This window comes from Oryctolagus cuniculus, chromosome 13 (genome assembly GCF_051225735.1).
Source record: "Oryctolagus cuniculus isolate XC-2025 breed Fujian yellow rabbit chromosome 13, ASM5122573v1, whole genome shotgun sequence".
Lineage (NCBI taxonomy): Eukaryota > Metazoa > Chordata > Mammalia > Lagomorpha > Leporidae > Oryctolagus > Oryctolagus cuniculus.
Window position 1 is genome coordinate 40,986,029 of NC_142879.1, and position 13,745 is coordinate 40,999,773.

At 45.0% G+C, this 13,745-nt stretch overlaps 1 protein-coding gene and 1 non-coding gene across 6 annotated transcripts in view; one reads left to right on the forward strand and one right to left on the reverse strand.

Moving 5' to 3' along the window:
* Positions 1 to 2,491: 2,491 nt before the first annotated feature.
* DCLRE1C (DNA cross-link repair 1C) overlaps positions 2,492 to 13,745 on the forward strand; it is a 53,818-nt gene continuing 42,564 nt past the window's right edge. For 3 of the 5 annotated variants that reach the window (XR_007909648.3, XM_008268319.5, XM_089311483.1), the window contains exons 1-4: positions 2,492 to 2,715; positions 8,329 to 8,380; positions 10,393 to 10,477; positions 12,929 to 12,988. Coding sequence is in view for 4 of the 5 variants with exons in the window: in XM_008268319.5 (XP_008266541.3) it covers positions 2,607 to 2,715; positions 8,329 to 8,380; positions 10,393 to 10,477; positions 12,929 to 12,988 (306 nt within the window). In the remaining variant the exon portion in view is untranslated. Of the gene's footprint in view, positions 2,716 to 8,328; positions 8,381 to 9,171; positions 9,257 to 10,392; positions 10,478 to 12,928; positions 12,989 to 13,745 lie in introns of all 5 variants that reach the window. The other 2 variants (XM_070055429.2, XM_089311482.1) reach the window with 2 other exon arrangements.
* On the reverse strand, positions 13,036 to 13,142 carry LOC127483623 (small nucleolar RNA SNORA36 family). Its single transcript, XR_007910061.1, has one exon. It is a non-coding gene; the product is annotated as a small nucleolar RNA SNORA36 family (small nucleolar RNA).

Genomic DNA, 13,745 nt, shown 5'->3' on the forward strand with positions numbered 1-13,745 from the left:
CTGCAGAATAAAAATCTGTCCTTACAAAGCCAGCGACACACTACGAGATTTGTATACAACCCTGACTCCCTTTCTCTGTAACTGTGGATCATTTGGCCCCACCACACTGGCCTAACAGTACTTAGCACACAGTAGATGCTAAAGCAGTATATTTTATTAGTATATTTAACCCGATCCTGTGGAAGGAATATGGTAAGGGAGCTAGGGGAGTGGTGGTTTTCTGGGATTTGAATCCAGATTCAAATAACTGGCAAATATTCAAATAATAATCCAGATGCAAATAACTAGTTCTAATAACTACCAACATGCTCTTGTGCAAGTTCCTAAGCCATAGTTTCCTCAACTGTGAAGTGAGTACAAAAATGGTCAATCCGATGGGTTTGTTGTGAGGATGAAATAATAAGTGTGAAACACTCTGGGAGCTGCTACATAAATGGTAGAGAGTATTTCAATCAGAATGTGCACTCCATGATCACAGAGATTTTTGTAAACTTTCCTCACTACTGTATGTTTAGAGCTGAAAACTCAAGAACAGTGTCTGATCCATAGTAGAGGGCCAGTGACTATTTGCTGAATGAATAAATTAATCCTCACTATTATCTTCACTGGAGCATTGAACAGCTTTTCAACTGGCTCCCTTTTCCAGCCTGAGTTCTTTCTTGCTTAACATTTATTTATTTGAAAGGCAGAGTCACAAACAGAGAGATGGAGAGACAGAAAGGTCTTCCAATCTCTGGTTTATTCCTCAAATAGCCACAATGGCCAGAGCTGAGCAGATCCAAGGCCAGGAGCCAGGAGTTTCTTCTGGGTCTCTCACATGGGTACAGAGGCCCAAGGACTTGGGCCATCTTCTGCTGCTTTCCCAGGTCACAGCAGAGAGCTGGATTGGAAGAGGAGCAGCTGGGAGACAAACCGGCACACAGGTAAAGGCTTAACCTACCATGCCACAGCGCCAGCCCCAAAGTATTCTTTACAAAATCCAGTCCAGTGGTTCTCTGAGTTTATGGCTGCAAGAACTAGCTGACACTCTGTAAGGTTGGCATTCTGATTCCTGATTTCCCTGGTAATAACATATGTCTGATGTATTCATATATTGCTTTGTGTCTCTGAAGAAGCACTGATTTACCGTGTTCTGATGCCATCTCTCCATTGATTGAACACCACTTGTAGAATTCTTGAAACCTGATTTTGCTCACCTAACACGCAGCGAGCCAATCACTGACAGTGGGGTTGTGGAAGAAAGTCGGTACTCATTGCAGAGCACAGAGCAAGGAGCTGGGCGGCTGTGGCTTGGTTCCCTGGTCACTTCAAGGGGCTGAACCTGGGTAAAGGTTCCTGTAGATTGAAGCTGGGGTTGAGAGGTGCATGGTCAGCTGGTAGGCGCATCCTGGAGTGGTGGGTACTGCTTATGGCCCTCCTTTAATTAGGGATGTCGTGTTCATCTGGGACTTTTGATGATGACAAAGTGGGCTTCAGAGTTCTTTGGGTCCTGGAGTTCCTGGGGAAGGGGGACCCACAAGACAAGACCAAACAAGACATTATCTACAGGGGAGATAAATGACCTTATGACTCTTGTGATTAGCGACACCGTGCCTCAGTTCAGTTCATCTTAGTAAGAGGTTGATTTGTAACACAAACTCTAAGCTGCAGGAGGGAGGCTGGGGGGACTGTGGGAGTCTAGAAGCTGATAGCATCTAGCATCTGCATCAAAGGCACCCTAAAGAGACTTAGTTTCATACTGGAAGGCACTTCTTAGCCATGTGGCCACCTGAGTCTTGTCACAGTGCAAGATTGCAGATTTGCTCCAGTTGTCTGTGATTAATACTGTGAGGCCTAAAGAGACTCACTAGGGAGACGCATAATATATGCCATTGTGATTTCTGTTTGGTGACTCTTAAACCAAAACCTGTTTAGACCTTTCCCGCATCATCCATCTAGCTTCCTAAATAGACGTAGCTCCAGAGGGCAGAGTGTCAGGCCAGCGGCTAAAGCATCGTTTGGGTTTTCACTTACATAACCTAACATCATATCAGAGTGGTGTCATCAGAGATGGCTCAGTCACAGTTTGCCGACGGTGCATATACATGGAAGAGGGAATCTACCGTGAGTCAGAGACAACTTTCTCATACGATTAGGAGAAAAATGCGTTCAGCTTTCAGCAGACACAACGGAAGCGAAACACGGCCTGGTTTCAAAGCGCACCTGCTCGACCCATATCGCCTTCTTGGATGTGGCCACTTGACAGGTGTTGTGTTTGGGTTTTCCTTCACGCTACGGTTTTCACAGACACAGACGGCTGTTTAGCAGAACGACACTCACGTTCTGTTTGTTGATTTCTGTCAGGGGCCAGACTTCGCTCTGTCTCCTTGATCTTCAGCGCCAGGCGGACCAGAGGATTCGGGGTTTGAAGCGCAGCTTAGGTGTTTAAACCGCAGCGCGCTGAGGCGGGAAACCCCGCCCGGCGCTCGGCCGGCGGGCTCCTCTGATTGGACCAGGCTGCGCCCGGCCTGCCAATGAGGAGGCGGCGCGCAGCTTCCCGGAAGTGGCGGCGCGAGCAGGGTCGGCCTGGGCCGCCCTGAGTGCTGGAGGTCGGGATCGGCGGCACTATGAGTTCCTTTGAGGGACAGATGGTAGAGTATCCAACCATCTCCATAGACCGCTTCGACAGGGAGAACCTGAGGGCCCGCGCCTACTTCCTGTCCCACTGCCACAAGGGTGAGTGAAGCCCCGCGCACAGCCGGAAGAGGACGGGGTCCGGGCTCCGCAGCAAGGCGGGGGTGTGGTGTGAGCAATGGCAGCCCCGAGGGGGACTGGAGGGCTCGCCCGGCCCCGGCGGCTCTTCGCCCTCCCTACGGCTTAGTTTCCGGGTTTGTACTGCCAGTTGCTCAGTGCCTCGGGCCAGTGTTCTGGGAGCTCCCCAGTGGCCATTGGTCAGAGGCTGGTGAGCTTTGGTTGGTCCCCCCGCCCAGCCTCGCTTCCACGTGGCAAAGAAAACTAGTTTCGGACCAAATTCAGCCACTGCATACCACACCCGACGTCCATTCACAAGCAGGTATGCCTATACAGCCAGAGTATAATCACGAGGCCTGTGTGAGCTCCATGACATGCAAGCTGCCCCTTCTGTTAGATGTTCCGTCCACATCCAACACTCCAGGTTCGTTCTAGCCTAGGATGGCAGGATGCATATTTACCTAAAGATGGCCAGCAGGGGGCCGGCATGGTGGTGTAGTGGGTAAAGCCTCCCCTTCTCCCGCCTGCGATAGACACCAGCATCCCCTGTGGGTGCCGGTTGGTGTCCCGGCTGCCCCACTTCCAATCCAGCTCCCTGCTAATGGCCTGGGAAAGCAGTGGACGATGACTGGGGCTCCTACACCCATGTGGGAAGCTTGGAAGAAGCTCCTGGCTTGGGCCTTGCTCTGCCCTGGCCGCTGCAGCCATCCGAGGAGGGAGCCAGGGGATGGAAAACCTCTGTCTTTCCCTTTCTCACTTTTTCAAATAAATAAAGAAATCTAAAAAGAAAGAAAAAAGCCGTCTGGCACCCAGGACTCCAGGAACCAGGCTTTCACAGCTGGACACAGTTAAGGATTAAATTTAGGGTGGATTGTCAGCCTTATTTAATACAGGGTGAGGTTAGATGCCCCCGGTGAGGATGGCGTCAGTCCCTAGAGCTGGAAAGCCATTGTCCTAATATCTGTGGTGATGACTAAGAAGTCACTAACTGAAGCGCTCCAGCAGCCTGAGTAGGATCTTCCAGCCACTCTGTGGAGGTGTGGATCGGAGTGTAACAAACTTATACTGCACACATGCAGGTCAGAAGGGGCAGACTGTTTTAAAGTGAGCTGTGCACCTGGAAACACTGCCTTTGTTCACAGAGACGGTGGGAAAGCCACCTGTGTGTGTGGAATCTATCACTTTATCCTGCTGTAAACTGCTGCAGTTGTTGCCTTTTCTTCCTTTGCCTGGGATTTTTTTTTTTTTTTTTTTTTTTTTTTTTTTTTTGACAGGCAGAGTTAGAAAGGTCTTCCTTCTGTTGGTTCACCCCCCAATGGCTGCTGCGGCCGGTGCACCGCGCTGATCCAAAGCCAGGAGCCAGGTGCTTCTCCTGGTCTCCCATGCGGGTGCAGGGCCCAAGCACTTGGGCCATCCTCCACTGCCTTCCCGGGCCACAGCAGAGAGCTGGACTGGAAGAGAAGCAACTGGACCTAGAACCCAGCGCCCATGTGGGATGCCAGTGCCGCAGGTGGAGGATTAGCCTAGTGAGCTGCAGCGCCAGCCAACCTGTGATCTTTTTAATGAGGAAAATCTGGAGCTCCTTGCGCCAGTAAGCCAGTACCACTGTGAGCCTTTTTGAGAGGCTCTTTGTTCTTGAAAGTGACATTTGGGTTTTGATTTTCATTGAGGGCCCACTGCTGGATGAGGCGGCCCCTGTTTTTCCTTTCTGCGTTGCATTTCAGTTGGAGGCTCTGAACTCAAAATGTGAAATAGCTGTTAAAAGGAAGAGTTTATTTGAGCCAAGGAGAACAGAACAAAGGGCATTTCATTAATTGGAGAGCTCCAAGAACCAGCATAGGTTCTGAGAAGTCTAGCTAGCAATGATCTGATAGTATTAACAGAAAAAGAGAAGTGAGGCATAGAAAACAATTGAACTGGCTCCCACTTACTTGGTCTATCAGCCAGTAAGCTGGTTACAGCTTAATCAGCAGGGTATGGTCCTGCTGCTTAGTGCAAGAGCCCAGTCTAAATCAGCAGCCTCCTACAAAATTTAATTAACAAAGTCATGTAATATTAAAGTATGCTTTAGGAGCTTGCCCTTCATTTTTAAGAGTAGTGAGAGATTGGAGAAATAATTCATCTAAAGGAATTTGTGAAAATATCATCATGTTTGTACATTAAGCAGGAAACTTTCTACTATGGAGCAATTTATAATAATCCTGCGTGGATCTGTTTACGCAACCAGGATGTAAACTCATCAAAGGCAAGGACTCAACTTCTCTGGAGGTTTCCCATAGTGCATGTTGATGGTTTTTAACCCTTTTGGGACATAGAATTTTTTGTTGTTATCTTAAAGATATATTTTATTTATTTGAAAGGCAGAGAGTTACAGAGAGAGAGAGAGAGAGCTCTTCCATTTGCTAGTTCATTCGCCAAATGGATGCAATGGCTGGGGCTGGGCCAGACTGCAGCCAGGAGCTTCATCCCTGTTTCCCATGTGGGTGCAGTGTCCCAAACACTTGGACCATTTTCCGCTGCTTTCCCAGGTGCATTATTAGGGAGCTGGATCAGAAGTGGGGCAGCCGGATTCTAACGAGTGCCCATATGAGATGCCCATATGGCACTGCAGGTTGCAACTTAACCCACTATGCCACAGCGGTGGGTCCTTGGGGCATAGACTTCTTAGACTGTTTCCTTCAAGCTTCTGTGTTGAAGCCCTTTATCCACTGTGACTGTATTTGGGGATAGGGCTTTTAGGAGGTAATTAAAGTCAATAGAGGTCATAAGGGTGTGTGGGGGAGTCCTACTCTGAAAGGATTATCGGCCTTCTAAGAAGAGGAAGAGATGGGGCCAATTTCATGAGCACACACTGGAAGTTGGCTGGTCTATCTGCCATGGAAAGAACTCTCACTTGAAGCCAGATGGGCCTGCATGTTGATTTTTGAATTTATAGTTTCTTGAAATGTGAGAAAATAAATTTTTGTTATGTAAGCCACCAATTTTATGTATTTTTTTAATGACAGCCTGAGCAGATTAATGAAGAGCATCTAACAAAAATCTATGGAGTCTTTTGCTATTAAAGAAAATGCATATGAACACATTAATGTCACATTTTGATAACATTTGGAATAGGCCATGAACCCAAATGGTGCCTATTTGTGGACAGTCTGGAATCCACTACTGTGTTCAGGTTGGACTTTGCTAAGCATTAGTAAGGCCCAGAGGGGTCAGCATTGTGATGCAGCTGGTCAAGTTGCTCCCTGTGACTCAGGTATCCCTTCTGAGTGACAGTTCAAATCATGACTGCCCGGCTTCCAATTCAGCTCCCTGCTAATGCACCTGGGAAGGCAGTGGAAGATGGCCCAAGTACTTGGGCCCTGCCACCCCTCTGGGAGGCAAGAATGAAGTTCCTGGCCTCGGGATTCAGGCCTGGCCCTGCTCTGTAGGCCATTTGGGAATAAACCAGTGGTTGGAAGATCTCTGTCTCTCTGTAACTCTGCTTTTCAGATAAACAGATCTTGCCAGGGTGGGGGTAGGAGTAAGAAAAGTAAGGTCCAGAGGATGAGAGGGCATCTGAGTGGCTGAGGGTTGGGGAGACTCTTTGAAGGGGCGACTTAGAGTGATTCTTTCTGGTGAAGACCATAGGTGCGGTTCTCACAGCACAAAGTAAGTTCACCCAGATTCTCTTGACCCAGTTAGTGAGGGTGGAGAGGATGGGGAGGGTGATGCCTGCTGAGTCTGAGCGCATGGAGCACAGACTAGACTCAGCCCCCTTTTTGCCTTGACACAAGCTCTTTAAAAACACCCGTTACAGGGAGTCCTGCCTTGGGATGTACCCCTAAAAGACTAAACCAAGTGTGACCTGCGAGCACTCATCTCTGAGGGGACAGGTCGATCTTTTGGGATACGTGTCCAGTCATTGGCTACTGGGTGAGGTGCTGTGACTGCTGGGAGCACCAGTGATATAGGGTGGGCATGTATGTGAGGGTGGTGGTAATGGTAATTAAAAGAATTGGTGGGCGCTCCAGTGCTGTGGCATAGCGGGTTAAGCCGCGGCACCAATTTGTGTCCCAGCTGCTCTATGTCTGATCCAGCTCCCTGCTAATGCACTTGGGAAAGCAGCAGAATATGGCACAAGTTCCTGGGCCCCTGCCACCCATGTGGGAGACCCAGAAGAAGCTCCTGACTTCAGCCTGGTACAGTCCTGTTGTTGCAGCCATTTGGGGAGTGAACCGGCAGATGAAAGATCTCTCTTTCATTCCTTCTCTCTTTATCTCTGTAACTCTGCCTTTCAAATAAATAAATGAATGAATATTTTTTAAAAATTGGTTATTATCGTCTAGGCTTCTACATGCTAAAGATTCAGAATGCATTGTATATATATTTATAATGTACTATATGTTGACTGTACTGTTATCTTTTTTTTTTTAGGATTTATTAATTTATTTGAAAAACAGAGTTACAGAGATGCAGAGGTAGACAGAGAGAGGAAGAGAGGCCTCCCATCTGCTGGTTCACTCCCCAGTAGCTGCAACAGCTGGAGCTGGGCCGATCCAAAGCTAGGAGCCTGGAACTTCTTCCAAGTCTCCCACATGGGTGCAGGGGACCAAAGGACTTTGGCCATATTCTCTGCTTTCCCAGGCCATAGCAGAGAGCTGGATCAGAAGTGGAGCAGCTGGGACTCGAACCAGCACCCATGTGGGATACTGACACTGCAGGTGTGGCTTTATCCACTACATCACAGCACCAGCCCCCTGTTACCTTTCTTAAATGTTACCTTTTCTCTGTCTGGTAACTTGGAGGGCTGTGGAACAAGTCTGCATGGGTAGTGACGACTCACCTTTTCTGTTTTTTTTGTTGTTGTTGTTGTTATTTTTTAAATAGATTTATTTTATTTACAAAAGGCAGAGTTACAGAGAGAAAGGGAAAGAAAGAGAAAGAAATCTGGGTCTCCCACATGGGTGCAGAGGCCCAAGGTCTTGGGTCATTATCCATTGCTTTCCCAGGTACATCAGCATGGAGCTGGATAAGAAGTGGAGTGGCCGGCACTCAAACCGGCAGCCATATGGTGGTGGCTTTACCCTCTAGGCCACAATGTTGGCCCCAGTGTCTTTGAACCAGTAGCCACTGGAGGCTGTGACAATGAAACACTTCTGGCCTAGCCTGAGTATTTCCTGGTGGATTCCCTAGAAGTAAGCTTGAGTTCATCAACAGACTCGCCTTTGTCTTTGGAATTGAATAGGTTACAGAGTGAAGTCAGCAGACTGTTCGGGTTGAAATGAAAGAAGTGAGTAAAAGGAAGGGCTGGAAGCAGTCGCCGCTCTTCCGTGGTTGCTGGGAGTGGTATGGACTCTGCCCTGAGATGTGCCAGGTCACCTTGCTTTAGATGGCTCAGGGACAGGCAACTGTTGGTGTTTCCTGTTCTGTTCTCAGAAGGATTTCTCGCCTGTAGAAGACAAGGCTGAGCGCCTACGTGAATTAGTTCTCTTATATAATGAACCTCTTGTGTTTTCTCTTAACAGGAAACTTAAAAAGATGATTCAGTTTCCTTCGACTTAGGAATCTTCTGAAAAAAATAAATAAAATATTAATGATTTTTTACTCTTTTGTTTTTAGATCACATGAAAGGGCTAAGAGCCCCAACCTTGAAAAGAAGATTGGAATGCAGGTAATTTATCTTGCTACTTTTTATGTGTCTTTTTAAAGTAAACATTTTAATTGAGAGATGTCTATACAGAAAAATACATGCATCAAGAGTACAGTCTGATAAATTGCAGAATAAACATATCTGTGACTCTATTTAAAAATATGTGTGTATATATATATATTTAATTTACTGCTTTTATTTGAAAGGCAAAGTTACAGACAGAGAGGGAGAGACTGCATGCAAGAAAGATCTTGGAATCACTGATTTCACTCCCTATATGGCCACAACAGCCAGGGCTGGGCCAGGCAGAAGTCAGGAGTCTGGAACTCCGTCAGGGTCACCCACGTGGATGCAGGGGCCCAAGCACCCAGACTATTCTCCACTGCTTTTCCAGGCACATTAGCAGGGAGCTGGGTCAGAATTAGAGCAGCTGAGACCTGAACTGGTGTTCAGACGGGAGGCCAGTGTTGCAGACGGTGGTTTAACTTGCTGTGCCACAACTTTGGCTCCTAAGATATGTATTTGAGAGAATCCTTTGACCTTCGAATCAATGGATGTCAGGCTTCTCTGCTAATAGCTTACCATAGTCTGTGTTCTTGACAGCGATATTATTGGATATTTACTGTATTCTGGGCACTCTGATTTCTTAGTGCAACTACATTTTTTTGAGTGCCTGCAGTGAGTCTGTCCTTGTCCTGGAGGTTGAGTGAGCAACACATATGAAAATCCTGCCCTCGTGGAGCCGACGTTCTCATTAGTGTCTCTTGATAACCTTTGGAATCGATACCATTCTTATCATTTATGTTTTACAGATGAGGAAACTGAGGAACCAGAGAGGTTAAATTAGTTGTCCAGTGTCATGCAGCCAGTAAGTTGCAGGACCAGGATTTCAACAAGGTCTGTGTGACTTTAGACCCTATGTATCAGTTAGCTGTTGCTGTGTAACAAATCACTCCAAAACTGAGTTGCATAAAGCAACACAAGTCATGTGTTGGCTCTGTTTCCCTGGGTCTAGAATTCTGGCAGGGTATGGTGGGATGGGTGGCTTCTGCCTGCCTGGGAGTCACGTGGGGCTGAAATTATCTGAAGCCTCAATCACTAATACTCCTGCCTCAAATAGCAAGAAGCTAGAACAGTTGGGGCTTCTTAGGCACCCCTTTCTATCCCCAAGGAATCTCTTTAGCAGGGTGGTTTCAGGAGAACTGGACTTCATAAATGGAGACCTCAAGTTAATGGAGTTCAGAAAGTTTATGGAAAAATGGAATTAAAAGTTGTTTCTTTTGGAACAAAACATTTTTGAAACCTGTACTTAGTTTTTTCATAATAGGCATCTCCCATGAACTTTTTGAAGCACCCTCACATGCCCAAGAGAGAACCCAGAGAAAGCCGCACTGCCGGAAGCTGCAGCTCCGGAGGTCATACAGCTGTGCCCACCGTATTCCATGATTGAGGCATTGCCGAATTTTCCCAGCTCCAGTGGAATGGGGCATGTACCCTTCCTGTCAGTGGAGGGATTTTGATATCTGTTTTGTGAGAAGAAAGTGCATGGGTGCAGTGGAAAGTCGTGTGACCATCTCTGGAAAATACAGTCTACCACAGGCAGTACTCCTAACTTCTAAACTACACTACTGCATTGTTAAAGCTGATGTTCAGTTAATTTCTGTTCACTTAAACGCAGTAAATTTAAATGAAGTGAAAAACAGAAGTCTTGGTTCCCAGCATCCCGTGTCCCATCCCTGGTGGTATCTCTCCACATGCACCTGATTATGTACTTTAAACACAGTATTTCACCAGATCTTATGTCTTTCCTTCCATTTTTGCTGTCAGTGGGACTGAGATACGAAACAGTCCATGGAGCACAGGTGTGTTGGTAACCACCCTGACATTTCATGTGCCAGCACAATTTCTGAAGTATAGACAACCGATGTGTGATGCAGTGTATTTCCTAGTCACCAAGGTAGCTCATTTTGTAATGTACTGAGAACGTTTTCTCTTTATTTTTAATTTTTAAAATTATTGTCTTTTCCTTTCAGCTTGAAGGTTTATCTATACTGTTCACCTGTTACCAAGGAGTTGTTGTTAACTAATCCAAAATACAGATTTTGGGAGAAACGAATTGTAAGTTTTATTTTTTGAATAATGCTAATTATTTTTAAGTGTGAAGTATTTTTAGAGATAGATTGAAAAAAAGTATTGGAATTCTACCAAACCCAACACCTCATACACTATAATTATCCTTGTTAATTAGAATATTGATATTTGGTCTTTATAATTCAGCAGCATAGAAGAGGAAGATACTTTGCTGTTAATTTGTTTTTCTTCCTCTAGAGTTTGATCAAGAGCTTCAGGTTTATTTAATCTTATTGACTTTCTACATAAGATGCATTATAATTTTTTAAAAGATTTATTTTTTATTTATTTGAAAGAGTTACAGAGAGAGGAGAGACAGATCATCCACTCTATGGTTCACTCCCCAAATGGCCACAATGGCTGGGGCTGCGCTAGGCTGAAGCCTGGAGCTTCTTCTAGGATTCCCATATGTGTGCAGGGGCCCAAGGACTTGGGCCATCTTCCACTGCTTTCCCAGGCCATAGGAGAAAGCTGGATTGGAAGTGGAGCAGCTGGGTCTTGAACTGGCACCCATATGGGATGCTGGCACCACAGGCAGAGGCTTAATCTGCTGTGCCACATGGCCCACATTTTGATATGTTAAAGTGTAAAATAGTCATTCACATAATTGCTATATCCTTTTTTCTTACGGGTTCTAAGAAGAGGGAAACCTTCAGAATAATAAAAATGCAATGGATAGCTTTTAGTCTTGCAAAGGACATTGGCTCTGTCCCATGTAAACTAGTAAAGGGGAAGGAGAGCAGACATCTGTACATAAAAAACACAACAATGGCTGAAAAAGTCCTATTATAACACTCATTAGCATAAATATGATGAATTTAATTCAACTCTTTATCAAAAGGCAATTTATTAGTGTAAGTCAAGAAGAATAAGAAAGATCCACCCGTCATGGATCTACAAGTGATACAGGGGAAAAAAGGATACTTTCAGATTGAAATGGAGGGAAGAAAATAGAGATGCTAAATAATTAGAAACCCAAAATGTTAGAGTGGCAATTTTTATATCAAACAAAGTAGAATTGAATTCATAAAATCCCACACAAACATAAGTTTCAAAGAGGATGTTATTTACTGTTAAAAGAACAATGGTGTCAAGAAGATACGAACGTATGTGCCACTGACAAAGCAGCTTTCAACTGGATAAAGTCATCACTGCTGGCACCTGTCACCAGTGCTGGCTCAAGGAAGGAGAGCCGTAATAAGTGAATAGAATCAGGGCTTGGATTAGGACTCACGTGGTCATGGGATCTGGTAGCGAAGTCTGCACAGGTGTTGTGAAGAGTCTGTTGGATGTTTGCTGACAGCTCTAAATCCGGCTTCTTTCTTTCCCTACGTTTGGGCCAGCTGATCATAAAAGGCAGCTGAGACCTGAACGCGTGCTCATATGGGATGCCAGCATCACAGGTGGAAACTTAACCCACTGTGCCACAGCATCAGGTCGCATAAAAGAAATGTTTTAAATTATTAATGATCTCTTCCTAACAAAAAAAACTACAGGCACAGATAGTTTTGTGGATGTATTTTATCAAATAGTCAAAAGACAATAAGGTCTGGGTGGGTGTTTGGTGCAGCAGTTAACCTGCCGATTGGGGTTCCTGCATCCCATATTAGAGTGCCTGGGTTTGAGCTCTGGCTCCAATTCCTGAGACCAGCTTCCCATCAATGCAGAGCCTGGGAGTCAGCTGGTGATGTGATAGTTCAAGTAGTTGGATCCCTGTTACCCACATGGAAACCTGAATTGAGTTCTTCCTGGGTGACTCAGTTTGTGCCAGGCTGAGCCCTGGCCATTGCCGGTTATGTGGGGAGTGAACCAGCAGGTGGAGCCCTTTGTTCATCTGTGTCTCCATGTGTCTCAAATAAAATAAAGAATACCCTCCAGTAATTCTTCTATTAGATTAGTTGTAGAAAATAATAAAAAGATAAGCTGATTACCTTTGCTACAAAATAGATGATAGCAGAAGTGGTAAAAGGTATTTCATATGTGAACATATATAAAAGTCCTAATTAAGATCATGGCTAACTGAACGTAACAGTATTAAATATATCACTAATAACATGTTTTATTCCAGAAATGCCAGGATATTTTATTTAAGATTTCTATTTGTTTTCATTTTATTTGAAAAATAGAGAAAGAGACAGAGATTTTCCATGTGCTGGTTTATTCCCCAAATGGCCACAATAGCCAGGGTTGGCTTTGAGCCCAGGCCCTTTGATGGATGTAGCTGGCTTAACTGCTAGGCTATACACCCACCTTATAATTTCATACTATTGCCAAATCTGCCTTAAAAAAGTTACACTTTTTGGGTTATCATGTTTTCAAGCTGTTAAACTATTTATTGTAGTGAAATCAGAAATTGTTATACAGAGAAAGACTATTTGAGATGGTAAAGGTAATAAAGCAATGAAAAACTGATATGTACATGGTCTCTTATTTTAATAGATATCAATTGAAACTGAAACTCCTACCCAGATATCATTAGTTGATGAAGCATCAGGCGAGGTAACTATTAAATATTGCTTTCTTTTTCCTTTTTTTTTTTTTTTCATTGTTGTAGCATGGGGGTAAATGAGTAGTGTAGTACTTTCTATCCAGTTCTATCTCCTAGCCCCTTCAATGTCCCAAAGTGTAATTAACAGAAAAGTATATTTTAAAAAAAAATGCTAGCATGATTGTTTCTTCTTCTAAAATCTTCTTTCCTAGAATTTTGTTTCTTTACATTTTTAACTTGAAAGGTAGAAAGAAGAGAGAGAGAGAGGGACAGAAAAAGAGATGGAGAGTCTCCATGCACTCTGACTCCCTGCAGCAGGGCTGGGCCAGGCTGAAGCAGGAGCTGGGGACTCAGTCGGGATCTCCCATGTGGGCGGCAGGAACCCGACTGCTGCCTCCCAGGCGGCATACTGAAAGGAAACTGAAATCAGGAGTGGAGCTGGGACTTGAGTCCAGGTACCCCAATCTGGGATGCAAGTGTCCCAACTGACATCTGAATCACTACAAAATGCTTGCCTGCTCCTTGATTTTGGATGTTCATTTAACCGTTACACAAGTTTTTAGAAAAACAAAGCAAGATATTTGTGAATGTCTTAGTTCATTTGGGTTTCTGTCACAAAAACAACAGATTGCGGCTTAAACAGCAGACATTTATGTCATGTAGTCCTGACCAAGACCAAGACTCTAGATGCTTTAGTGCCTGGTGAGGGCCTGTTTTTTTGTTCATAGGCTGGCATCTTTTCCCTGTATCTTCACAGGACAGAAAAGG